General features: G+C 52.3%; 1 protein-coding gene across 1 annotated transcript; it reads right to left on the bottom strand.

The window, feature by feature from the left end:
- Positions 1–1193: 1193 nt before the first annotated feature.
- Positions 1194–27127, bottom strand: WNT9A (Wnt family member 9A). Its single transcript, XM_080923632.1, has 4 exons — positions 26938–27127; positions 6892–7148; positions 5877–6139; positions 1194–3757 (listed from the first exon to the last, which is right to left on the bottom strand). Exons 1-4 carry the CDS (start codon positions 27030–27032, stop codon positions 3275–3277), a joined length of 1098 nt encoding a protein of 365 aa, XP_080779758.1. The 5' UTR covers positions 27033–27127; the 3' UTR covers positions 1194–3274.
- Between the last annotated feature and the right edge of the window lie 596 nt (positions 27128–27723).

The raw sequence follows: 27723 nt of genomic DNA, 5'->3' as shown, positions 1-27723 counted from the left end.
GGACACAGCCCCTTTGAATGTGTACAGACTTAAGACATACACACATAGGCATATCCACATGGTCAAGTTCATACACCCTAAAAGAACAGCTAGGTGCCCAGGGGACCTCATTCATAAAGGATATGGCCTATACAGCTAGCAGCCAAGATCCAAGGAGAACGACCAGGACCCCCCTGGGGGAAGGGCATAATCTGTATGCCCAGATGGAAGCACTTCAGGTTGACACCATGACTGATCCTGTTTGTCCAGTAACTTCAGACTCAGCCAGACTTCACAGTACTTACCCAAAAGAATGGACCTGTGGAGCCTCTCAGAACCCTAGGAAGGAACCATGACCCCCCCCCCCACCCTACTGTTTGTCAGCCACAGAGTCCTGAACAGCAGAAGGGAAACACAGATGCCTGGTGGGGGTCAGTTGTGACCAGAGAGGTTCAGTAAGAGTCTAGCATAAGCATGATCCTCATCTTGCTGGAAGTGGGGTTCTACATATGGATATGTTGAGCAAGTAGATATCCCACGGTCTTCCATGGGCAGCCCCTGCTCTGAAGCTTATGGGTGCAAGCCCTGGGCAGGATCGAGAGCAGCACAGACTGTGCTAGAGGAACCACTAGGAATCCAAGCAAGGCAGGTTATGGTGGCTGGGGAGAGGGAGAAGAAAGGGCTCAGAGTGAGGTGGCTACTTTGAGAGCACCCCAGATACAGGGCGGGAGGTCCCCTGCCTTAGAACGGACAGAAAAGGGTTGTAGGCACCAAACCAGAGGAGATGTAGTAGCCAGAGATGAAAGTTTTGACAAGAAGTCTGTTCTTAGGCCAAAGAATTTGAGAAGGTTTCTTTAGAGTGCCCTATAACTCCCACCCAGCACACAGACAGTGAAGGCGAAGAAACCAGGGGTCTGGGGGAGCCACACAGACTAGGGTTATCAGTCCTTCAGAGGTTAGCAGAAGTCTCATTACCCCAGCTCCCCAGAGAGGACCTCCTTGTTCGCCCATTCTCCCTAAATATTTTCCTCCCCCTCCTCTCCCTCCCTTTTCCCCATCTCCAGATCTTCTTTTCTCTCCCCCATCTGGGCCTCACCCACACCTTCATCCTCCCCGTCTTTCCAGGTTCCCCAGAGCCCCTCTGTGAAAGCAGCAGACTCGGGTTGTCTATAATTTAAAATACATTTATTTAGTGTTTTCCATTTGTTTCTGGTTTCGTTACACAAAGCTGTTAAATAAATACATTCTCTGCGGTCACTCAGGTTCACACCTACTCGCCACACAGTTGAGGTAGAGAAATCACAGGCTGCGCAGGACTCCACACAAAGACAGCTCCCTTGTGTGTCCATTGCCAAGCGGGCCAGCAGTGCGCCTCAAAGCCGACATAACCTGGGTGGCCGGCGGGAGCAGGGCAGCTGTTCACTCTATTGCCCATAGACGAGAAGAAGATCAAAGAGGCTCTGGCCTGCGGGAGTTGCTTCATCCAGAAAGACACCCTAGTATATATTTATACAGAAACAAACCAGTCGGCAGATATTTTCATTCCGCCTTGTTTTAAGAAATACTTTTCTGAATATTGAGGACATAGAGCTAAATGTGGTATTCGATAAAAATATTCTTCCTCTGGACCGGTAGGCTCCTTTCCCCAGATCTGACAGTGACCAAGTTCTAGTCTGTGGTGGTAGTGTGACTGGGTACAGACATCGAAGAATTTGGGGTACGCTCCCCACCCACCAGCCACTGTATACTGCTACCCACACACATCCTGGGAGCGTAGCATTCATCGGTGGGCTATAGGAACCACAGGAGAATAAACTTTGCTATTTACACATCCAACAGGGACCAGAGGCCCTCATCCACATAAATATGTTTCCTTTAAGACACAGTCCCACCACCACCCCATGCTTGAGTCTTCTGGACCTCGATGCTTCCTTCCTCAGTAGTGCCTGACTCCATGCCTGCCACCTGCCCACACTCTAGCCAGCACAGCCTTGGGTTCCCACAAACCCAAGGCTGGGCTTTCTAAGAGCCAAAGAGTCACCATAGGGCAGAGGGACACAGGCCAACTGGATGATGACCATGCCAGCTCAGAATACATACACTCACACACTCACACGACTCATGCGCACACACTCAACACCAGCTCAGTGTAGCCACCTTTCCCCTGCAGAGACATCAGCAAGACCTGATGACAGCAAGTGTGTCTGTCCCTCCATACCTCCCTTGAGGACACAGAGCAAGAATGGCTTCCTGAGATGGACAATCAAAAAGCTGACCCTGCCCCTGTCACCGAGCCCATGGCTCTAGTACCCCAGACTCCCAATCTATATCCAGCAACCTGATCTCTGCACCTTCAGGGCACAGAGCAGGGACCACCAAGGGTAAGGTAGAATCAGGGAGTGGGTTTCCAGAAGCCTTGTGGGCCATGGCTAGGCTCTGTTGCCTCATTTCTTTCCAAACATGACCTTGATTTAGTGGTTTCAAACTAGAGCAAGCAGAGGAGGGAGGAGTATGAAGGGAGGGAAGGTAAGGCCTCCCAGATTGGCTTGACTGGGCCAGGGGCAGGTCAGAGGGAAAAGCCACAGATTAGGAGGTAAGAGGACAGGGAAAATAATAATTACTATATTAGTTAAATAATAATAATTTAAAAGTCACTGATACTCCAAGGAAGTGCTCAGGGTCAGAGGGCCGGAGGCTGTGCCCTGGAGATGGAGTGACTGCTCTCTCCTAGTGGTTTGGCTCTCTGAAGACAGTGCTGGCATCAGGCTGCTGGGCCAGAAGGGCAGCCACGTGATTATGAAGGTGCACCTGCCCTCCAAGCCTCAGAGGAAGCCAAGAGGCACGGAGGGCCAGTCAACACACTGGTCCCTGACAAGGGCTATACTGATATGTCAGGGACAGAGGCAACTGAGAAAGCATTACTGCAACGCTCTCGGGTCAGGGTGGGAAGCTCAGGCCCAAGGCATAAGCAAAAGGGTTGAGGAGGCCAGACAGGGGCCAGCCCCGCCCTTTGGGCCAGGAGACAGCCAAACAGCTGTCTGTATACCGGGGCCCAAGTGTGCTAGGGGCACCTCTCCTTCCTTGCAGACCTTTCGTGTTGTGTGTAACATCTGTGCCCCCACACAGTAGAGAGGCTCACTCCACGCAGGATTAAGACCCTTTGCACTATGTGCAAAGCCTACACTCCCCGAAGAAAGGCTGTCAGGGCCTGGGAGTCAGCTCCTGCAGGTGTAGAATTCTTCTGGTGCTGTGTGCAAAGCCCACACCCCTTGTGGCAGGGCTGCAGGGGCTCGAGTCAGCCCTTGCAGGTGTAGACCTCCTCTCTCTGTGTACACTGCCTGCATTCCACATAGCAGCACCAGCGGACCTGGCATTGGCAGGGCCTTGTCACCACACGGCTCTGTGTGTTGTGGCCACGGCCACAACAAATACTCTCACAGTTCTTCTCACGGTGGCACCTGCGGCCTGCCGTGCCAGGGGAAAATCGGCCAGCCAGGCAGAAGCTGGGAGAGTCGTCCAGGTGTACAAGCTCTGGTGTTCGGGGCAGTGGGTCACCGCCTCCCGACCCAGAGGCCCGGCCCCGCGGTGGGGAGATGGCGCCCGCCTCGCCAGTGGCTTCGTTGGTAGTGCTGCCCACCTTGAGAGAGGTCTCATATTTGTGTTTTAGGTGCTTGCCCACCTCGTGGAAGGGTGCTAGCTGCCGCCAGCAGGTCCGCACCGTGCAGGAGCCAGACACACCATGGCATTTGCAAGTGGTCTCCACTCCAGCCTTTATCACCTGCAAGGGGAGAGGGAATGGGAACATGAGGAGCATGCCGGGAAGACCCAGAGGCTTCGGAGACGCTGGAACCTCAGCCCTGGTGGCCCACTCTGCAACCCTCACACAGACTTAGACCTGGCCAGCAGGGGGCAGCACTGTCCAGTTCACAGAAGTCCAGCAAATAGGCTCATAGGCTGCTGCCTCCTTCCCCTCCCAAGTCAAGACTGCCAGAGGCCAGCATGTTGACATCCAGGATGCACCTCTGTACCTTTCTGAGAACAGCCTGGTCCACGCCCCCTTTGAGACACTTCCTGCCTAACTTTCTAACCATTCTCTGCCCACTGCCAACAATTACAGCCTTGCCAGCCTCCTTCTGATCCCAGCATGCTGTTCATCTGATGGATGAAGACAAGGACTCCCCCAGGGCTGTCTAGGCCGACCACACCCCTCCGGAGTGCAGAGCTCTCCCTACCCACTTAAGTGTCAGCCTGTGAGGGGCACGGCTGCAGATGTTCAGAGAGGTGGAAGGGGAACTTCAATAAGGGTAACTTAAGAAAGTGCTAAGGAGATAAAGAAAAAAATTAACGGAAGGAAGGAAGGAAGGAAGGGAGGAATTGCTGTACCTTCCAGGGCTAACTCCCCATAACCACAGGTAGGAGCAGGCATGGCTGAGCACCAAAAATTCCAGGTCTAGTAAACTGCAGGGAGTCCTGGCTAGGCCTTTCCCTTCTCGGGATTTAGGGCTCTGCATGAAGAATCTCCTGCCTGACCTCCCATACCCAGGGTCTCTCCAAATATTGATTCAAATCTTAGAGAGTTGTGGGACGGAGGAATGTCAGGAGGCGGGGGTGGGGGGGACTTCTTCCCAGGTGGGCCCTAAGCCACTGCTGAGTTCTCAGGCTGGCCCCCAGGAGCGGCCATTGGAGAGGGATTAAGAGTGCAGCTACCTCCTCACTCTCCCGCCAGGCAACCGGAGAGTCCCACTTAACCACGCTCTCCAGAGAAACCGGGACAGATTTAATTAAAGAACGGCTGCCCCGGAGCGGCGCGCTGATGGAGCCCGTTCACACGTTCTGACTTTTCATTAATAGCTCAAAAGGGTAAGGTGGAGGGAGGGTCCAGCAGGAAAGAAAAGCACAGCCTGGCCTTGGAGATTGAATCTGCCCTCCTGGGCTTCCCGCCCCACTCAGCCTAGGCCTGGGAAGGCACTGGTTGGAAAGGAGGCAGACCAATCCTTTAATAAGTGGAGGATTCAGAACTCCGATTACTCAATAACAAGGAGCTCAGGGCAGGACTGGCTCTAATTACCTTGCTGTCCTCCCCAGCCTGGAGATGCAGAGCCAGGCAAGGGGAGGAGGAAAGGCCCCCAGCTCCTGAGGGAGGTAGGGACCCTGCTTTCCCAAGCCCAGGCTAGAGTTTGGAATTTGGGGCATTCAAAGATGAGGTGGAGGGTGCAAGGGGTTCTGTCTTGTTCCCTTTCAGCAACAAGGAGCCAGGAGCAGCTGAGCCGTAAGTGGTGTCTAAGACATTCAAGAAGCCAGGCACCATGGGAGCCCGGGGCAGCTCCACGTTTGCAGCCCACGGCTCCCCAAGGCCTACTAGGGAGCTAAGAAATTACTTTTTTTCTGCTTGTTTTTAAAGTTGGTCTCTGTCTTCCAGAACATTGTTGGCCATAACCAACAATGGTTCTGTATCCTCAGCTCTTCCTTGGAAGCACCATCTACTATACAATGGCTGCTCTCTATCCTGAGGTCCCTCTGGCAGGTGGGATACAAATCGCCAGTCTCTGGAGCACACTGTCCACAGAGACTGTCCCCAGGTCCTTGACATGCCAGAAACAGACACAGAGCAAAGAAGGCTCTTCCCAGAACTACCATAGGGTGACCTCTTCTGCCCCCTATCTAAGCAGGGTTCCAGGACCCTAGCTGGCTGGCACAGCATGGTTAGGGCCCTAGTTGGCAGTGTTAGTTCCTGCTTCCTCCCAGCCCTTTCTCTTTTTGGGTGTCCCCAACACATATGGTCCCCCACCCACTGCCCCTTTACTCCAGTCTTCCTACATGCAGCCTCTCCCACCTGCCCTATACAGGTCTCAGACATCGCAACCCCCTCATCCTGCCCTGTGCCCCACCCAGCTTGCCTTCACACCCACGAGGTTGTTGTGGAAGTCCACTCGAGCTCGTAGATCCTTGCTAGACCGCCGGCCCAGGAACTCCTTGACAAACTTGCTGCTGTACTTGAGGTTGTCCCCGCAGCCGCCCCACTGCCAGGCCTCGCGGTTTTCCAGATCAGGCGCCTCGTCGCAAGTGCAGCGCTCCATGCGTCCTGCGCTGCAGGCCTTGGCCAGTGCATGCGTCAGGCCCGCAGAAGAGATGGCATAGAGGAAAGCCGTCTCCTTGAACCCTGGGGGCAGCAGGATAGTGAGTGAGGCCCAGGAGACAGGCAGGCACAGTGACTTCACAGTGCACTGGCCAACTCCCCTGTGTGCTGTCTAGGTAGGGGTTTGGGGCACTGTGCTTCTGAGGGTCTTCAGCAGGCATCTGGAGAGGTGCTGGGGTTGAGTAGTGTGTAACAGGCTAGGGCGTGGGACAAGGCTTCAGAGCTTACTGTGCTGCGTCTAGTGTAGTGGTCAGAGATCTCATCTAGATCCCCAATGTCTTGGCCTGTCCCTGGGATCCTTGGCAAATCTAGCCTTGATTTGTGGTCTTCTACTGTCATTCACCCATTATCTATCTGTCTGTCTGTCTGTCTGTCTGTCTGTCTGTCTATCCGTACATCCACCCACCCATCCACCCAAACATCTATTTATCTACCTACCTACCTACCCATCCACCCACCCACCCATCCATCCATCCATCCATCCATCCATCCATCCATCCATCCATCTTTTATCATCTATCTGTGCATTTCCCACTATCTATCTATGTCTACCTATCTTCTATGCATTATTAATCATCTATCAATGCATACAGATTGGCAAGTACTCTACCACCGACTTACACCCCTATTCCGTCAGGTCCCCAGTTTTTCTAGCCTATGAAGAGGTCTGCCCTGGCCCGAGGCTTCCGGTCTAAGCTGACGGCAGGCTGCCACCTGCGCACACGTGCCAGGGAGAGCCTGCGGGGCATGGCTGAGGAAGGCGAGCGAGAGCTTACCTCGCTTGAGCAGGCTGGCGCGGTAGCGGCCCTCCAGGGTGCAGTTCCAGCGCTCGAATCGGAATTGGTACTGGCACTCCAGTGCGCTCATGCTCACTGCCTCCACCAGTGTCTCCGCCACGCCCGGGTCCCGGCGACACATGCGGCGCTGCTTGCGCTCCAGCTTCAGCCTGTCGCAGGCCTTGTAGTGTGCTTGGGCTGCAGCCTCAGTCTCCAGGGTCAGAGGGAGGATAGTCAGGGGTTCACTGCCTGTTAGCCTGAGGACAGAGAGGAGAGAGTGAGCCTCAGTCTGGGCTGAGGTGACTGAGGGTCTCCCGGGGAACGGAGGAACCAGCACACTGAGCCGAGGGTAAGATGGAAGCATCCAGGGAACGGAGGAACCAACCAACTGAGCCGAGGGTAAGATGGAAGCATCCAGCCCAGGGAACCCAGAACCAGGCAGTCATAAAGACCTTCCCTGAGCTTGCTGACCCTCACATCTATCAGCAATGTCCTGTTCCCTATCAAATGTCTGGGGACTCCCATGTAACCTTGGGGTCCTCATAGCTGCCCAGACATGGCTTCTAAGAGGTATGTCATTATCCAGACAGTTCCAGTTGATAACAGCACTGATAGATAAAGACCAGTCCCCAATCACACCCTCAAGAGAGTATCAGTGTTGGACTACAGTGGGAAAAAAGTGCCAAGTCCAGGATGCCAGGCTATGTCTACACCCCCTCCTCCCCAGCTTGGGGACCCAACCCTGTGCTAACACCAGCCATAAGTGTCCCGAGCTCCCTTCTCCTCCCTGACCCCCTGAAGCCCGGCTGATATAATCTCTTAGCCTCAAAACCTTGGGCACACTGGCCCCTGGTGAAGGAGGCTCCAAGGCTTCACCTTCAGCAGCACCTCTGAGAACTATGTGTGGTGCTGGCTTTCGAAACCATTCTTCACAAGTCCCATTTAGGTACCAGGATAGCATCTGCCCTACTGGACAGGGTTGACTCTAGGAATTCAGAAAGTACTGACAGGACCCCGGGTACAGAAAGAAAGGGCAGGGCCTGAGGGTGAGACCTTAGAGAGAAGGAAGTTGTCAACTGAAAGCCCTAAAGGTTAGAGAGAGACCTGGGTTTGGAGGAAGCTGTGAGGCAAGAAGGGCTAGGGCCCAGACACAAAAACCTTGATTCATCAAAGGCTAGAAGTTGAGCTCAAAACTTTGGGGGTCCTCCAAAGGAGCTGGGCAGAGCATCTCAGAGAACTTTATAATAAAACACAGGATTTGTCACCAACTCTGCTTACACAGATAGTTCCAAGCTTCAGCCTCCCAGACACCAAAGGAGCCTCAGGTCAGCTCCTGCCAAAGTAGGGTCAAGGGAAGGCTGGGGAGCCAGACACAGCAAGGCCCAGCACTGAGAACCAAGGCAACTCACAGTCTGGAAAGCTCTGTCCTCAGACCGTGAGAACATTATTATGTTCAAAACAGAGAACAGAAAAGTCTCAGCTAAAAGATAGAAAAGCCCACCTTTCTATCACTAGGATACTCCATCCAAGACAACCCAAAGTCAAGGTCCTTAAGAGGGGACCAGGGACAAGGTGTAAACATGTAACTGGGGTTTTGGACTGATAGAGGGGAACAATAGACAAGCTGCAAAAGAAAAAAAAGAGGAGGAGGAGGAAGAGGAAGATGAGGAGAAAGAGAAGGGAGAGAAGGGAGAGAGGCAGGAGAAAGAATGGGAAAAGGGGGAGGAGGAAGAGAAAGGGGAAAAAGAGGAGGAGGAGAAAGAGAAAGAAGGAAGGAGAAAAAAGATAGAAATGGGATAGTGTGTAGTTTCCCCTGTTGCCTGGACAGTCTGGACATGTCCAGACAGCATCAGCTCATGCTCTGCCTGGGGGAACTGAAGACAAGGTGCCCCTGAATTCTTGGGCAAACATGTCTCACCATGTCTACAGGGACTTGAGGAGGCCAGGGTCCCTGTCTGGGCCAGCCTGTTCCTCTACTGCCTTGCTGGGGCTGATTTATCTCAGAACTCTTTTGTACTCTGGGTAGGCTCAGTGTAGATATCTGGGAAGACAGGCCATCAGAACAGCGTGCAAGGTCACAGGAACAGGGCTAAGATTTGGGAGTTTGGAGCCCTTGATATGGGAGGGCTTGGAAGGAGGTGGGGACCACAGAAGGAAGGCCCCAGGAGACCAGCATCAAATGCAAAACAGCCTCGAAAGTGCTGAAAGAGAAGATGAGGGGTCATAAGACAACAGGAGGAGGACATGTTTCCTTCCTTGTGAAGGTGTTAGGCATGAATAGATCTGAATATTTAAAGGGATTAAAAACCTTTGGGATATTACAGAGGGCACAGAGATAAAAGGGCAACAGATAACCTGGGAAGCTGTTTGCAACTTATTTTTCAGAACAAAATCAATTCTATGAGTGTGTGTGTGCACACACACACAACTGCTGTGGAGATATACATCTTTGTATAAATGAATAACCACAAGAAGCAGACAGAAGTAACACATTGCAGATAGGAGTAAAAGGTTACTATAAATGCTATGCTTTGAGTGTGAGAGCTCGCGCTTTAAACATTTGGAATGCAGCTAGTGGCAGTATTTAGGGGTCTTCAGAACCTTCAGGAAGCATTGTGTGGCTGGTAGATGTAGGCTATAGGGGTGGCCTTGGATGGTTATGCTCAGCCCTTGGTTCTTGTCACATTCTTGGCTCCCAGGCCCAGAGTGATGTAAACATCCCCTGCCACACTGCTCCGCCAAGCCTCACCCACCATTATAGACGGAAACTCTCTGAAGTAGCCGGCCTCAACACATCTTCCTTTCAGCTGTTTCTGTCGGGTGTTTTGGTCACTGGGATGCAAAAGTCACTAACACAATAAATGTTGTGTCCCCAAAAGTTAGAGAGATTGTGAACATTAAAGACGTGAGGTGTTTTAGGAAACAATGCATCAATGCATTAGTTTACTCTAACTTCAAAACCAGAAAACATGGATTGCCCCTTAGTATGCTCAGGCTTTTTTTTTTTGTTTTTTGTTTTTTAATGTATCAGTTAAACAATAAAGAAAGTAGCTGGGTGGTTTCTCCAGCACTGGGGAGGCAGAGGCAGGTGGATCTTTGTGAGTTCCAGGACAGCCAGGACTATACAGAGAAGCTCTGTCTCAAACAACACAACCCAGCTGTCCATCTTCATGGGAAGAAAAAAAAACCACATGTAGTGGCACCAGCCTGTCATCTTGGCCACTCGGAAGACTGAGGAAGAAGAATTACAAGTCCATCCTGGGCAAAAAGCAAGACGGGGGGGGGGGGGGGAGAGGGGGAGGGGAACAGGAGAGAAGAAGAAAGGGGGTAAGGAGGAAAATATAGAAGGTTTGTGCTGGCTATTTTTAGGCCAACCTGACACAAGCTAGGATCACTAGAGAGGAGGGAACCCCAACTGAGAAAATGCCTCCAGAAGATCAGCTATAGGCAAGTCTGTAGGACATTTTCTTATTTAGTGATTCATGTGGGCGGGGCCCAGGCCATTGTGGGCGGGGCCATCCCTGGGCTGGTGGTCCTGGGTTCTCTAAGAAATCAGGCTGAGCAAGCCATGAGGGGCAAGCCTTAAGTAAACAGCACTCCTCTATGGCCTGTTTGTGTTAGCTCCTGCTTCTAGGTTCCGTCCCTGCTTGAGTTCCTGTCCTGATTTCCCGATGAACAGTGATGAGGAGGGACAGACCTAATAAGCCCTCTCCTCTCCAAGTTGCTTTGGACATGGGTTTCCAACATAGTAATCATAGCCCTAAGGCAAGGTCCCCGTTTACAAGCATTTGACACTGTGATGGCTTGAAAGTGACAGGAATCCAGGAGAGAAGTTCCTGTGGACTTGCTTCCTGCCCTTTGCTGTGTTGGCACTGTGCAGCATGAAGTTCCTTGCAGCTGGTCCCAGGATCCTCAGAGAGACACTGATGCTCGGAAGTGATGTAGGCAGTCAGCTGATAATGAAACAGGCTTGGTGTTGATTCTGCCCGAATATAAACCAGTCTCCATGTTCTGGGTGTGTGCAGTGGGCTGGTCTGAGCTGGGATGTTGGGAGGGTATATTTCGTGCATTCTGGCTTATGATATGTCACAGGTTCCTCAGGTCATGACCATAAGTCAAGGGGCGAGCGTGCCACAAGGGGCGAGCGTGCCACATGGGGCGAGCGTGCCACATGGTCCTCACAGGTGTTGGCAGAATGCAGTGCTGGTGAGTGTGTGAGGAAGAAGTAGGAAACGGCTGGATGTGTCTGATCCACTGTGGTCTGTGCCAACATAGAGGGCACACAACACCCCGCAGGGGACAAAACCAGCAGCCTGTAGAAAGGCTTGAAGACAGAAGGAAACACTCAGGACAGGCCACCTGGGGAGGGGAACACATTTTTTTCCACACAGCTCTATGCATCCCTGTCAGAGACGGCTCCTCCACAAACACATGGCAAGTGCCTGCCTCTGTGAATCTCCACCCAGAGGTTGTGGTCCTGCAGCCCAGACAGCATCCCCCGTATCCTGTCCTGGCACAGGCCTTGTCCACCGGATCAGCTGCCCGCCACACACAGAGCACCTGCTGCCAGGCTCAGTGCAGCTGCTGCCCAGCCCTGGTGGTGTCTGGCCTAACATGGCAGACAGAGCCAGCTGCACAGCTCAGCACAGCCACCCAGCTGGGCACACACATCTTTTCAGGCCTCAAGAGAAATCCATAATTTCTCTGGAGGCCAGGGGACTCATGCAACATTACATGATCTTCCGGGCAACCAAAGTCCATAACTCAATCACATATCATGTCTGCTTCTGTATGACTCTATTTCCACCTGTCTACACACAGGCCCCTCATCATACACAGACAAATTGACCTACAGACAGGCAGGCAGGCAAATGCATGCATGCATGCACGTGTACATGTGCACGTGCAAACACACACACACACATACACACACACACACACACACACACACACACACACACACACACACACCAATAGTACAGTGGCTTAACAGGCTGGAGATGCAGACTGGAGAGGCTGACAGAGTAAAACCTGAGTTCTATACACCAGGTAAGATGGCACACACATCTAGTTCCTGCACTTGGGAAGTAGAGGCAGGAGGATCAGAACTCAAGCTCACTCTTGGCTACATATTAAGGCGGAGGCCAGTCTAAGCAACATGAGACACTGTCTTAAAAGAAATAGTTCATGTCTCGAGCACTTGTTCTTGCAGGGGACTGAGATTCAATTCCCACAATGCATATGGTGTCTCACAATCATCCACAATTCCAGGGAATCTGACACCCTCTTCTGACCTCCATGGGTACCAGACACATGTTTGGTACACATACGTATGGGTGGACAGGACGCTCATACATAAAAAATAAATAAATCTAAAAGCAAAAGCAGCAGAAAAACCAAAAGTAGATTACAGTCACCTAAATCTTAGTCCTAAAACTACTAAAATACAGAGAAATCCCTCGTACTTTTGTTTGTTGTTGTTTTCACAGGACCCTAAAAGCACACTGAATAGAAGACAGAAACTAGGACTTCACCAAGGTAAGTAAGATGTGTCTGCAGAGAGAGGAAGCAATCAGCAGGAAAGAGGAGACTCTCTGAGCAGGGGCTAGAATCCAACTCAGCAACCAGAAATAACCGCTTGAAAACAGGCATCAGGCAGGTTCAGTCATTAAAGCACTCTGCTCTTCCTAGGTTCCATTCCCAGCACCCACATGGCAGCTCACAGCAATCTGTAACTCATCTCAAAGGACGTGATGCTCTCTCCTGGCCCCTGTGGGCACATACTTGCAAGGCAAAACACCAGTGCACATAAAATAAAAACCAACCAATCAAACAAAGCTAACCAAGGAGCCTGGAGAGATGACTCTAAAACAGACATACACACAAAGAAAATAATCCTTGCCTCTCATCATCAGGGAAATACCAATCTAAACCTCAATAAGATATTGCCTCACTACACATGTAGAGTTCCGATCTCTCTGGAAGGGATAGAAATTAGTACAGCCATTGTGCAAGGAAGCAGGGATGTTCCTAAAACAAAGTCAAAACCAGAACTATCATGATCCACTGTCTTAGCTACTTTCCTATCATTATGATAAGACACCACGATCAAGGCAATTTCTAGAAGTTTATTGGGGCTCACAGTTCCAGAGAATGACTCCATGATCATCATGGCAGGGAGCACAGCAGGCAGGCAGGCAGGCAGGCAGGCAGGCAGGGTGTTGGAGTAGTAGCTGAGAGCTTACATCTTGAGACACAACCATGAAACAAGGCAGAGAGCTAAGTGGAAAAGACATGAGGTTTCGAAACCCCAAAACTCACCCCCAGAGACACACTTCTTCCAACAAGGCCACACCTCCTAATTCTTCCCAAACAGTTCCACCAACTGGGGAACGAGTCTTCATATATATGAGGCTAAGGAGCCATTCTCATTCAAACCACACCTTCTAGCTACCCTACTCCTGGGCATGGCTCTGGAAGAAATGAAGTCACTATGTCAGAGACCCCTGCATCTCTGTGTTTGGCACTGTCATAAAAACAGAGAAATGGAAGCATCTTTGGTATCCATCAAATTATATGTAGATAATGAAAGCAAGGCACACCCATGTCACGAAGGAGATTGTGTCATTTACGGTAATTCATGAGGAACTGAAGACCATAATGCTAGGTGAAGTGAGTAGGACACAAAAAGACAAGTACACCCATAAGAGCAAGGAGAGAAAGCTCAACTTCAAGGTAGTAGACAGAGGTTACCAGGTGTACTGGGAGGTAGCAGCTCAAAAAGTCAATCTACTACATGGTGGCTATGGGGCTATGGGAGCAGGCTGTGCAGAGCCAGTGAGGCTAGCATAGAGCAGAGAGCTTGACAGTGCGCACCTTCATAGACCAGGAGGGATGTGGGCTCTGGAATACACCGAGGTCACCTTTGATATACCCAGAGTGGCATGGCTAGTTCTATTTTTAAGTTCCTGAGGAATAGCCTATTTTATGTTCTCACTAACTGTGTAAGCATGTCTCTTCCACCTCGATTCTATGCCCCTCCCTTGCTTCCATACAGCAGAGAGAGCCCTCAGCATAGTGTTTTGGCCTCAGATGACTATACCCCACACTCAACCTCCCCAGTCCACATCACTGTGGTCTTTGGCCGACCTGGCTTTTAGAGCAGCAGGTGTAAACACACAGCCAGGCCCTCTAATAGCTGACAGCAAGACAGTAAGTCATCATCACAAGTTTGTCATCCAGATGCAGCCAGCCTCGCATGAGGATGGCCACAAAAGACAAGAGAACAGAGAGGCAAGAGCTGGGACCAGTGCCCACACATGTGCCCAGACTTTGAACTACATCATGAGGGAAGGCAGGGGCAGCGAGCACCTTTCCAGTATATATGAGGCTGAGCTGGGCACCTCTGTCACTCTTGAACATTGTGACATCACACCATTCACGGAGAGACCCAGACACTGAACATCTCTCTCCCTCTCTCTCTCTCTCTCTCTCTCTCTCTCTCTCTCTCTCTCTCTCTGTCTCTCTCTCTCTCTCTCTCTCGGTTTCCTTCAGGCTTATGAGTGGAAGTCACACATAATCAAATGTTGCTTGCATTTTGGGGAGAGTGAACCTCCCCCTTTATCTGTAAAGGGAGCCTTGGAAACACTGGGCTTTGACAAAACCTCTGTTCTGACTTTGAGCAAAGCTTAGAGAACACACTTTAGTAAGGATATCTCTGCTAGAAGCATGGCTAGACTCTGCCTGGGACTTCCACGTGTGTGCTTTTCTCTTTTACGTTCTTCCTGTTGAGTCTTGGTTCTCAGAGAACCTTCTGCTGATCTTCCCTGAAGAGCTAACATCAGATGGAAAAATTTAAGATCGTCAGGAACCAACCCTTTGGAACAGCTCCACTGAGTTCCACCACCTCCTCTCCTGTACTTCCAGCTCTCTTACTGGGAAATAAACCACCTACCATAAAAATCTAACATTTAAAGACTATTGACATATTATTTCCAGATAGATCAACCATCATCATCATCATCATCAAATTTAGGACTTCCCCCATAGCTGGATATAGTGGTATACACCTTTAATTCCAGCATTTAGGTGATGGAGACAGGCAAATCTCTAAGTTTAAGGCCAGCCTGGTCTATAGATCCAGTTCCAGGATGGACAGGGCTACACGGAAAAACCATGTCTTAAAAAACAAAGCAAAACAAAACACCAACCAAACCAAATAACAACAAAACCCCCTCCACCTTACCACTGAAAACTGATAGTAACAAACCAACTTACTTCCTGTCTAGATGGGTTTATTTATCAACTCAGGGTACTATTTTTATATGTGTGTACATGTGTATGCACATATGTGTGCAGGTTCATGTACAAAAAAATGCCCATGGATGGAGGCCAGTGGTCAACACTATGCCTTCTATAATTGATCTCCACCTTATCTGTTTGGGGAAAAAATCCATATTTATTTAGTGTCTGGAGAGATGTTAGAAGCATTTACTGTTTTTATACATAACACAGGACCTGTTTTACTGACTGTGGGTGGGTCCTCGGGATAGCGCTGCTGGGCCAGGGAACTAATTCTCAGCATCATCATGGTGGCTCACAACTGTCTGTAACTCCAGTTTCATGGGATCTGACACCTCTCCTGGCCTCCATGGGCACTTTATAAATGCGGTACACATATATACATACAGACCAAAAACTAATACAAATAAAATGAAAGTAAAAATGTAAATGTGTGTGTTGGAGGGTATTTGTGTGCGTCTCTGTGACTTGCAGAAGTCAACTTTTTTCTCTCCACTATGTGGGGTCTTGGGGCTCAAACTCAGGCCACTGGGTTTGGCAGCAAGCATCCTTACCTGATGAGCTATTTTGCCAGCCCTCCATCTTATTTTTCAGACAGGGCTTCTCACTGAACTGAGAGCTTGCCAATGAGAGGAGGCTGCCAGGCTAGGAAGACTTGGAGATCTTGTCTCTGCTTCCCCAACCCCAAGGTTACATGTATACGCCACACCTCTGTTTTTACATGGGCCTTGGGAGATCCAGGCCTCTCTGCACAGCAAGCCCTTTACCAACGGAGCCACTTAACTCTGAGTATTTCATTTGAATGGAGCCAGGCGACAGCTGCCCTTTGTGCCTGGTTCATTTCACTAAGTCACACTCTTGGCTCCTCCATGCTAAAGAATACTGAGTTGTTTTCTTTAGTTGGAAACATTCTCTTGGTGGAAGGACATCTTGCTTGTTTATTCATTGATGGATGGACACTTGGTTTGTTACTGCTCTTCAGAAAAATCATGTGAACCTGTTTTGGTTCTTGTGGGTGTGTCCTTGGGATGGAATTGCTGGGCCAGGGACCTTCCAGGAACTGTCAGGATGTTCTCCAAGGGAGCCGCCTCACCTTCCATCCTCAGGCAGGGTTTTGGAGCTTTTCTGGCCCTTCATCAAGGTGAGCTGCCACCTCTGAAGCACACTGACCTTAAGTAAATGACACCGTCTCTGTTAAGTGTCCTCCCACGACACTTCTTATTATTTAGCTTTAAAAAGCGTTCACTCCTGCTGATGGAATGAGGCCGTTCAATGCTTCTAAGCCTCGCGCCACCTCAGAATCAAGCAACTGTCACTACCAAATAACCTGCAGCTCCAGCCCCGACCCTAGAAAGCCACACAGAGCCCAAGTCACCATTACAAGGCCTCACAAGATCATAGGAGACATGGCCTCAGGGAGCCTCGTGAAACAAGTCATAGCACTGAATGCCAACACAGTGCCCAAGCCATGGCCTCAAATCATCACAGACTGAAGCAGAGCACCACAGACCAACATGAAGCCGGGATCATGGCCTCAGGAAGTCGAACAGAGTCCGAGTCACAGCTTTAGCTCATCATACAGACTCTGAGTAAGAAGCACACAGAGATCAAAACAGATCCCAAGTCATAGCCGAGTTAATCCTACAGAGCCCATGGTCCCCCACTGTCTCCTAAGGTCCCCCACCATCTGTGCCCAAGTTGGTGCATTTTTCTCTCACTCTCTCAGCCTCCTCGGCCTTTTGGTGGCCGTCTCACCAGGAGCCTTCATCACACTACATTGGACCTCTTTCCATCTGCTCATCTCTACCATGAAGTCTTGACCCTGTAAGTTCAAGGGTCTTGGCTTGCTGTTCTCATTTATCCATACCTTTCCATTTTAAACCTTTTTTCTTTGTTTCATTGTAGGGATCCCCCCCATTTCCCCTCTGCTCCTTTACAGTTCAGTAGTTAATACCCGCCTTGCTTTCAGCTTTCCTTGACAGGGGGTTGTCACTCACCCAAGCCCAGTGTTAGTGTAGGTCACCTGTTCACACTCCTGCCATCCATGATATGCTGTTATGTATTTCGGGTCCACCCCAGGGCCGAGGAAACATGTTACACTGTCTCACCCGTCCCTTCCCAGAGGCCATTCTCTCTATACTCCTAGGGATGGGTGGGCCTGCTGCCAACCTGAACATCAGCCCCTTGGCTCTCAGGAGTATCGTGTCGTCTGGGTCCTGTTCTCTCTGGCTCCTATCACAACTGTTTTCAGAATTCACAGATGTACCATGAATACATTCCTATGAAAATCACTCTTACTCTCTGGGTTTTACCCATCCACTGTTTCTTGAATCTTCTGCATAGTTTTATTTTGGAAAGAACTTGCCCTTCCCCTTGGAGCATCAGCCCTGTTCTGGACCTTCCCAGTAGGGAGGCAGCTCCCCTGTCCCACATCTGTCTGCTTCTCCACCAGCTCTGGGTAATTTCTTCTGACCGGCTCCCAGCGTGCTAATTCTCTTCAGCTGGTTTGAATCTGCTTCTCAATCCATCTGTCACTGCCCCCCACCCCGCCCCGCTCCCTTGTTGTTTGGTGTTTCCAAACTGCTGGGTCAGTTTTTTTTTTTTTTTTTTTTGCGGGTTCTCTCTGTACAGAGATTCCTAGCCTATCTGCTTTCATCGGAGTACCCCCACCCCAAACCTCCACTCTAAGTGCATTGAGTGCTGTGGTGCTCTAGACCCTGGTGTGTCTGTGGCTGCTTTTCCACACATGCCTGCTTGCCCTTGACCGTGTGTGTGCTGGTTGCAGTCTTTGACACGAACAAGTTGAAATAAGTTATAAAAACTGAAGGTGGGTCCATGGTAAATGGTGACCTCACAAATTGGACATCTACCCAGAGCTTCAAGGAGTCATATGGAATCTTTGCGGGTATCACAAAGGTTGGAATCCTTAAGTCCAGGCTCCTAAAGTCAGCAGAGGGTATCCTTGTAAGGAAAGAAGCAAGAAGGAGGCTGGAGAAATGGCTCAGGTGGTCTAAGGCTTACTGTATAAGCATGAAGACCTCAGTTCAGAGCTCCACCACCTGCACAAAGTCTGAGCATGGTGGTGTATATCTGCAATCCCAGTGCTGAGGGTGTGAGGCAGAGAGGGAACCCTGGGCTTTAATTGACAGCCAATCTAGCTTCAGGTTCAGCAAGAGACTCAAAGTAAAGAGCAACAGAGGAAGACACCTGGTGTTGACATCTGGCTTCTACAAGCATATTCACACGCATATGCACATCCATGTATGCCCGTGCACACAGACACTCCATACAAAAGGAAACGATGAGCATCTCAGGAGTTGAAGGAGACAGGAAGGACCTGCCCAGCAGCCTTCAGCAATACCCAACACCTTGAATTCAGACTCTGAGTCTCCAGAATTGACAAAAAACAAATTACTACTGCTTAGATACACCACATTTGTGTGTAGTCACTTGTACAGATCAGGGTCCAATAGCAGCTCCCTGACCCAACCCACAGAAACTGTTTCCACGTGGGGTAGTCATGGCTGCTGTGGCCATAAGAGTCCAAAACCCAGTATAAGTTAAGTTCAAGCAGGATGGACCCTGGATTGTAATGGAGACTAAGCCCACCATCTTATCTTACAGGCTCTTGGGCCCTGATGGTTGTGGAGAAGTCTTAGCCGAGTGTTCCCTGCTCTGACAGGCACTGGCCGCTGCTGTCCTTTCTCCTGTGAGAGGCTCCAAGGCAACATGTCTCCTTGCTGTCTCTATGGGCCTATCTGAATGGGCTTCACCTTATTGGCCTTTGATAGTCTCAAAGTTTACCATCCACATGCGCATGTATGTGCATAAACACCCATGTATACAAGCAACAAAAACATGCACACGGGGGTATTCACACAAATACCAAGACACATGCAGGACAAATGCATTCACACAGACACATGTCTATACATGTACATTCACACAAATCCAGCTTCAACTGTTTTCAGCAAGAGGACATAGGCCCCTGTTACTGGAATCATTCTGATGAACTGGTTGGGTGTTTTTATTCTAGACATAGGCAGGTCTCTAGAGAGCAGAGCTAAGGTGACATGGGTATAGTCCAGAAGAAGCCAGAGAAGACCAGGACCCAACAGTAGCCCCCAACCCAGCCCAAAAGCAGGCCTGACTTCAGATTGCTCCCTTGGCAAGAAGCCCAACATGGTCTCCAGGGAACACCCACACATCACCAGTAACGGAAGCATCCCAAGCTGGCTCTCACACCTTCTCTATCATTCAAGTTGCAGCCACTCTGGAAGATGTGAGACCAGCTGGAAAGAAGGAAGAAGTCTGTAGCATTGTGGACTACCTGTAAGAGAACCGCCATTCCAACCTGCAGAGCCCCACGGAGAAGGAGAGGACTCACGGGAGGACCTCAAGACGGATCCTCTGAGTGAGTGGCTGGCCTCCCGGGATGCCGAGAGGTGGTCTACCAAGAACCCCCACACAAACACTGACCTGCAGGAAGCTGGCAGACAACCTTGTAGCCCATTGGAGAAATCAGTGCTGGTGATTGCTCCTGAGTCCTGGACAAGCAGGAGCTATGACTGCTTAGGGACCCAAGTGGCTCCTTGGAGCACCAGACAGGTAATCAAAAGCTGGGGACAGCTTAAGATGGAAGTGTGCCCCAATCCTCCAGCCCAAGTTACTCACACACACAGGGCAGGCAGAAAAGGCAGCCCTTAGAACAGCAAGCTCCCAGAGTTGATCTTATAGTCCTCCATCCCACCAACAAGCTAGGCCACCCCCTGGGCCACCCTGCCAGGGAACCAGCTCTCCCCTGGGCCAGGGTGGAGGGAACCAAGGGTGCAGTTCCAGAAGCCACAGCGCCCAGCCGAGGAAACCTCAGCTCCGCCAGACAGCATTTAATTTCTGTGTGAAACAAAATGAAAACAAATTCCAGAACCGAGAGACGGAACTGAGATTAACCCTCTGTCTTCCTGCAGTTCAACTTCCAACCCCGGGACCGCCATGTCTCTGGGGGTGGCAACATGCCCAGGATAAGGCCAGGGATGTTTTCCACAGAGACACTGGTCAAAAGCTGCAAATGGGCAGCTGTCCAGTCTTCCTCCCTCACTGCCCACTGCCCTGCAGGAGCCAGGCTCCTGGGGACTGCTGGATAGACAAGCACCATCCAGTTTCCACCCCAGGATCCAAGGTGCTATCCAGCAGACACTATCGGTCACAGGCAAGCTTGCTGTGGTGCCACAGTTCTGCAATGGACCTCTGGGAAGAAGATGGGAACAGCACTTCCCAGAACAGCCACCCCTGTGCCCAGCACCAGCCTCACATAAGACCACCCATAGACCCCTGATACTGGAAGCAGCAGAGCTGTAGGACACTGGGCAGCCACCAGCATGACCTCACACAGTAGTCCTCCCTAGAGGACTAGGCCTCTAGCTGCTCAGCTGTGTGTTGGGGCTTTGAAAGACTTAGTTTCCATCTCCCCATCTGCCAGGATGCAGATGGCCCCAATGTCCTTAGGCTCTAGGAGCTCCCAGCAAGCATCTTGTCCTGGGCCAGACCTCCAGCCCACTTCCCCTGGCTGCTCCGACCTCAGGTATTGCGATGAAAAACAAACGCAGCTTGTGGCTTGCCTTTTCCATCGCCTCGTCCGGCTGCCTGGCCCGAGGTGCTCAGGCTGCCAGCTGGACAGCTGGGTTTCCTCCTGTGGGTAGGGGCGTAGGGCCAGCAGGGACCTTGCCAGAGGGGCCAGGCCTGTGGGTCACGGGGGCAGGGCAGTCTGGAACCACCCAGATCGGCCGGCGTGTATGGTGAGTCTGTCCCCAGACACCTGCCATCAGGGCAGTTAGCCATAGGTGTTCTTTCAGATTTACTCGGCTGGGCTCACACTACAATGGCTGCCCGTGTGTGCATCCACAGGCACAGGGCCCTTCCTCGTAAGGATCTCAGGCATGCCAGAAGGCAGGGTGGTATGGCAGCCAGGCAACCACAACCTTGGAGTAGGCAGCCGCACCTCTTCTGAGCCACATCTAGTAGGTGAAGTCAGGACTCCAGTCAGAGTAGTGGACCAGGTTAAATGAAGAGATCAATAACCAATACAGACCCCCGGGGAAACAGAAGGTCCGACATTGGCTTTAGGCTGATAGTGACCTTCAACTGGGGGGCACAATGCGCAGCTCAGAGAGGGCAAATAGGAGACCCCGTGTCCACAGTGCTACTAGGGAAAGACTGACACATCTGGGCTGTTATGGAGTTTCCCAGCGGAGGTAGCAAGCCAAACAAATGCTGATTTCACCCCAACTTCCCCTAAAACAGTCTACTTATGTGCTCCAGGGGGCCTGGCTTCATCCACAGGCATCCAAGGTTCATGCCAGAGGCTTCCCTAACTACAGAGACAACTGCGCCTTGTCCAGAGTCTGCCGCAGCCAGCCGGGCACCAGCAGGGCACCCGCCACACGGCACAATACACAAAGGCAGCGGGTGCCCGGCAGGCTGGACTCAGAGGGCAAGTGCAGGAAGCCTGTCAACAGGTGTCGTCTTTCCAGCAAGGAGCCAGGCGGGCCTGGCAGCCCCCCTCCAGCTAACCCTTATCAGCTCATCACCCTCCAGGGTTCAGGGCCTCCCTGGGAGGAATCTCTCCTTGTGCATTCTTTTCAAGGGTACAAATTACCTGCACACCTTACCCATGATGGTCAAACCTGGGAGTTGGCAGGGAGGCAAAGGCACAGGCAGAAGGTGCCTGGTGCCTTAAGGCCACCTAGATGCTCCCTGGCACCTACCAGGTCCTACAGGCACCAGAACCACAAAGGCAGGAGGTTGAGCGTATGGTGAGAACAGGAGCAAGATTAGGCCAGCTGTCTCCCCGTCCAGACGGCTGTCGGCTCTGAGCAGGACATCTGCTCACACAGCTGAGGGGGGCCAGGTGGCCCTGGCTGGCCTCACCTTAAGTCTCACCACACCTGCTGCACAGCCCACCTGGGAAGCCAGGCTGCTCCAGCTTCAGCTGGCTGCTTCAGGTAAGTTGTTCAGGGAACTGCAAAGGAATGCGGACTCCACCTCAGTTGGCCCCAGGGATCTCTCCTCCCCTCACCCACCTCTTGGTTTCCCCTAATACTCTGACAAAGGGTCTTACAGAGGCCCCCAAGGCCAGCCTGTCGGTTCTCACTTCTGCTCCACAAAGCCCCACTACCAGGGTGCCACACTCGGCTGACCTGTGAACATCCTGGGGTGTTGTGAACTTAGCAGTTCTGTGGATAGACCTGTACCCATTACAGCCGTGACTCCTAACCTAGCCCTGACTTTCCGGTCAAGATTGCCCAGTTTCTGCCTATTCCGCTCATGGCCCAGACCCCTGACTGTTTTGTAATCTCTCTTCCATCCCAGCACACACTGTGAAGGCTATGTACAGACCCACTTCTATGCTCTCAGACCCACTTCTCTGGCTCCTCTAGGAGCTACCTGGATGCCCTTGTCCAAACAGCTGTCAGGCCTGAGCCAATGGCCACAGGGATTTCCATCCAGGCTCCAGGATATGAATGAAGGATGGGACAACCTTCTGACCTTTGACCTCAGGGGCTCTTCTCATTTTTTCCAATACCCAAACTTGAACCCTCCACAAAGGGTCCTCATAAATAAAGGGTCCCCCTCCACTCTTACACTGAGGCTGAAGCAGGCACAAGAAAGAGACCTAAGGGTTCCCACCACCTCTGGATGTTGAGATAAGAGATTCCGTGTGTGCTGCAGTCAAAAAATAAAACTTCTCTGTTCAGGAGAGGTTCAGAATATGTTTAAAAAAATTCTCACATAACAACAAGAAGACAAATAACCCAACTTTGAAAAGGGCAAAAGAATTGAACAGACAGTCCTCCAAAGGAGACAAATGGTCAGGGAGCATGCAAAAGCCATGGCCTCTGATCCCTTTTATCTCAGCACTCCAGAGACAGAGGCAGGCAGATCTCTGAGTTGAGAGCCAGCTTGGTTTACATAGTGAATTCTAGGACAGCCAGGGCTACAAAATCAAGAGAGCTTGTCTCAAACAAAACAAAACAAAACAAAACAACAACAACAAAAAAAAAACCCAACCAACCAACCAGGAAGACTGCAAGAGACACCCAATGCCGCCAGCCACCAAACCCCCAAGGATGACTAGAAGTAAAAACAACAGTGACAAAAACCAGAACGTGCTTGGTGATGACACGGAGAAATTGGACCCCTGTACATTTATGGGAGGGATATAAAATATTGTAACTACTTGGGGAAACCTTTTGGCAGGTCCTCAAGAAGTGTAAAGGAGAAACTGCCTGAGGATCTAACAATTCCATCTGTAGATAGGACCCCCCTCCCCCAGTGGATACCCCCAAAACCAAAACACAGACATGTGCAAGGAAAGAGAGAGAGCGTGCTGACATTCACAGCAACATTCCAAATGGTGGAAACGACCCAAATAGCCATCAACTGACAAAAAGGGTTTTTTTAAAAAAAAATTGTTTTAAACTATTGTGTAATCGATTCGATCATAAAAAGAAGTGAGACACCGATTCACGCTATGACATGGATGAGCCCTCCAAAAACATGACACGGAATGAAAGAAGCCAGACACAAAAGGCCACAAAGTGCACGGTCCCACTTGTATGAGGAGTCCAGAATAGGAAAATCCATGGAGACAGGAAGATTAGTGGTTGCCAGGGGCTAGAGCGGGGGTGGGGGGGGGAGCGGGTATGAGGTTTCTGGGGTGAGGAAAATGTTCTGGAATTAGCCAGTGGTGATGGCTGACAGTTTTGTGAATATATCCCCAAACTGCAGAGCTGGGGGAGCTTCTTGGGATGGGAGTCATATTCAATAACAAAAAAGAGGGCTTTGGTAGGCTCTGATACCACTCAGGCCCAAATTGTCCACAGCATTCCCAAGTATCTAGGGTGCCTTTCAGAGGGGACATACAGACATTCCCTGAGAGAAATAGGACGCATATGGCTGAAACCGAGGAATGAAAGCCAGTCTTAAGGTTTACGATGCACCTTCCTAGTTTAAAAACAAAACAACAAAAATAAATAAAACAAGGTAAACGCCCCTTAAGGTACCAGAGGCCTCTGCTGGAGAGTTAGTTCACTGCTGCAGTTCCTGAACCCCCATCTCCTCTAGTCTGGGGGTTCTGCAACCTAGCAGGAGACAGAATCACTGGTCTGTTCCAGAGGTCTGCTGCTCTCACCAATCCTCTCATCCACCAATTCCCAGGGAGGGGTAGGGAACGAGGGAAGCCTCCAGAGAGGGTCTGTGTCTGTGTCCCCAACCCACATGTGACCTCCGGCTGGCCCTGGGAACACAGCCCTGTAGCAGGCAGCGGCTCTGGGAGAAACTAATGGAATTGCCACCTGCTGATCTGCTGAAGGGGCTGGGATGAAAAGCTGAGCCAAGGGAAGAAGAGAGGGGAGCCCCTTCCCCATGGCCGGTGGCCAGCCTAGAGGGGTCCAGCAGCAGGGTGGCCAGAGGCCTCTAGAAGGGAAGGGCAGCCAGAGCTGTAGGGTTGGGTTGCAGCTCTGGGAGGGGGTGGGGAGGGCTCACGTAGCCACGTGACCCTCCCCGGGGCCAGCCTCTCCTCTCTGGGTTCCTGGGCTGTAACTGGAGCCGTGTTCCTGCCTGGGAGCCTCCGTGCCAGGCAGAGCTTTGGAGAGGGGGAAGGGAGAGAAGAGCCCCAGATTCCAGCTCCTTCTTCCTACTCCCTCTCCAGTTGGGCTGGGAAGGGACACTTGAGCACACCACATTCTCACGGGCGCACCCTCAGACTCCAGCTACAATCCTGCCAGGCCTTTCAGGGTTTCCAGACTCATGTCCTCCCTTGGCTGGGGAAGGGGAAGGACTGCTGGACATAGAATAACCTAAGATACATCTTGTGCCCCCAACATACATACATATCCTCAGAAATCAACCCCAGAGAGACCTAATTCAACTAGCCTGTCCTCCCAGGCCTCCTCTGGCTCTTGGTTCAACAGGTACCCACTCTGCCCATCTTTGGGGTCCTTCATCCAAGCGCAGACGGTGGGTCTACTGGGCAGCTGCAGGACAGGAGTGCTCAAAGGCATGGTCAGCTTTCTTTGAGGGGTCCTCTAAGACAGAGTGCTAAGTAGAGGTTGACCCAAGCCATAGCAATACTGATGTCTTCAGTACCTGCTTGGGAACCAGCTGACCTGTACTTAAACCCTACCACAGAATCAGAGATCCAATACCACTACAGGAGCCAAGCTAGAGAACTTTCCCAAGATGCAAAGTATAGAGACAACTAAGAGAGGATGAAAGAGATGGACGGGAGGCAGTGCAGCCAGGGCTCTAACTAACCCCATCATCTGTAGGCTCTCAATCCTAGGGCCACAAGCTCAGCAGCAGAGATCCCAGGAGCAAAGCGGCCCGCTCATGCAAGCCCAGGGCGTGTCAGAAGCCTGGCTGGGCCAGAAGAGAGGAAGGCACAGCTGGCTGATGGGCTGCTGTGACTCACCGCGGACCTGTGGCCAGACAGCCATCCTCAGCCCTCCCTCTTGCCCGCGGGTGAGGCTTAGGGCTGCACAGATGGCGTGCAGGGGCGTGCCAGGCCAAGGCCCAGGGGTTGGACCAGGGGAGCCAGGGTGGGGGAGACCCTGGGAACCGAGACATGGAACCGACCCTGGAAGACAACCCAAAAGAAATGGACAGAGGAGAAAGGAGGAGAAAGAAAAACACAAAGGGAAATTTTCCCATGAAAATATTTTATTTTCTTTGAGAACAGGATACACCTGCAGGGCTCCTCGGCCCAGCCGCCTCTCCCTGCCCTGGCGGGTGCCAGATTCCTAGACCAACGGGGCCCTCTGCCGGCCACATCGCTGCGAGCCCGCACTGCAGCCAGGGGCGAGGGAACAGGTGACCGGCGAAGGGCGGCGGCCCAAAGCGCAGTCCAGGGCACCCAGGACTAGGGCTGCGACCCGAGGGGCTAACTGGGACTTCTAGAGGTGGGGGGATAAGGAAGTGATAAGCAGGGAGGGCGAGAAAGCTGGGGCGCTGCCATGCATGGTGTCACCCAGGACCTTGGTGAACTCAAAGTGCAATGGGTGTCCCTCTAAAGATCGCTGGGTTCAGGCATCCCAGACCTGGGAAAGCAGAGAGGGAGGGACGAAAGGAACTAAAGGCGATGAGACGCGCCCCAACAACGCGGCAAAACTGCTAACGCACAGACAGGCGAGTGCGGACGGCGACCCCGCGGGACAGCGGCGGCGTTTACCCCCCGGGTCAGGTCTCCCAGACGTGTTCCCGAGGGCCGAGGTCGGGGCCAGGCTCAGGCGAGCGCCAGAAGAAAGCGCAAGAAAAATAAATTTCTCCAGCTTGGAGGGTTTTTTCTCCCCTTTGGGGCTCAGTGCAAGGAACATCTGGATTTTGTACGTGTTTTTTTGTTGTTGTTAAATTAACTTTTCCAGGAGAGAAGGGGGGTAGTGGGCAGGGGCCAGGGAGGCTCCAGCCTTTTGGCAGGAACACCGCGGCCTAAGGCGGCGGCGGCGACTCGAGAGTCACCGTGGACCGCGGCTCCGCGCAAGCCCGTCGGGGACACCGACCCCTCTAACTCTAGGGCGCACGGCGGGCAACGACCTGCGGACCGAGAGGCGCGCTCGCTGCCAACTAACAACTCCAAGCCACCCGTGTACCCCGCCGAGCACCTGGCGAGTGCTGCCCAGAGCTCGATGCCCCCGTCCGGCCCCGCCGCCCTCGCCCGCCCTCGCGCGGCCGCCCGCCGCGGGCACCTACCCGAAGTAGGCGGCCGAAGGGCGCAGCGCGGCGAGCAGCAGCGTCAGCCCGAAGGCCGCGGCCAGCCAGCGCGCCAGAAGGGACCCATCCAGCATCTTGCCGCGCCGCGGCGGCTGACCATCGCGCTCCGGGCTCCGCGCAGGGCGCGCCGCGACCGCCGCCCTCTTATAGCGTCCGCAGCCGCGGCCGCGGGGCGGGGCGCCGGCCAGCTGGGCTCGGCCCGCCCGCGCCCCGGAGGAGGGGTCACGCCGGCGCCGGGGGCGGGCCGAAACCCGAGCCGCGCGCCCGCCGCTGCGGCCGAGCCGCTCGGCTCGCCGGGCGGGCCTGGGGCGCGCCGTGGGGAGGGCTGGGCACGTGGCGCGGTGGGAACCCCGGTCGAGTAACGGAGCCAGAAGGAGCGGTGGGGCGGGACCGGGAGACTGAGCAGGGTTAGACCCCGGGGCTAGGTGTCAGCAGCCAGGACACAAGTGCGGGCTCCGGGGTGTCTCCTGACAGTTGGGGGCCGGGTGTTGGCCGCCGGGAAAGACATCCGAGAGCCGAGAAACTTGGACGACTGTGCTTGAGGGGTAGTGACTGGGTGGCTTGGGGGAGAAGTTAGCCACCGGATTTCAGAGCGGGACTGGGGGATGGGGAGGACGTGAATGTTGCCAAGAGGGAGCCACTGCTGAAAGCTGGGGTGCTGTGGCTGGAGGAATGGAAAAACGACCTCTCAAAGGGAGACCACACGGGCATTTTTGCAGAGCGGGTGCTGTGGCTGACTTGGATCTGAGAATGAGAGGATATGGT

This window comes from Micromys minutus, assembly GCF_963924665.1.
Source record: "Micromys minutus genome assembly, chromosome: 10".
NCBI lineage: Eukaryota > Metazoa > Chordata > Mammalia > Rodentia > Muridae > Micromys > Micromys minutus.
This window is presented reverse-complemented; position numbering and strand designations above follow the sequence as displayed.

What these genes read in the sequence shown, in the direction of transcription:
- WNT9A (XM_080923632.1), bottom strand. Translation starts at nt 27,032, where the DNA reads ATGCTGGATGGGTCCCTTCTGGCGCGCTGGCTGGCCGCGGCCTTCGGG. An exon ending in CCTTCGGCCGCCTACTTCGG is followed by an intron (nt 7,149 to 26,937) that starts GTAGGTGCCCGC and finishes CTCTGTCCTCAG; the next exon opens with GCTAACAGGCAGTGAACCCC. An exon ending in ACAACCTCGTGGGTGTGAAG is followed by an intron (nt 3,758 to 5,876) that starts GCAAGCTGGGTG and finishes CTCCCCTTGCAG; the next exon opens with GTGATAAAGGCTGGAGTGGA.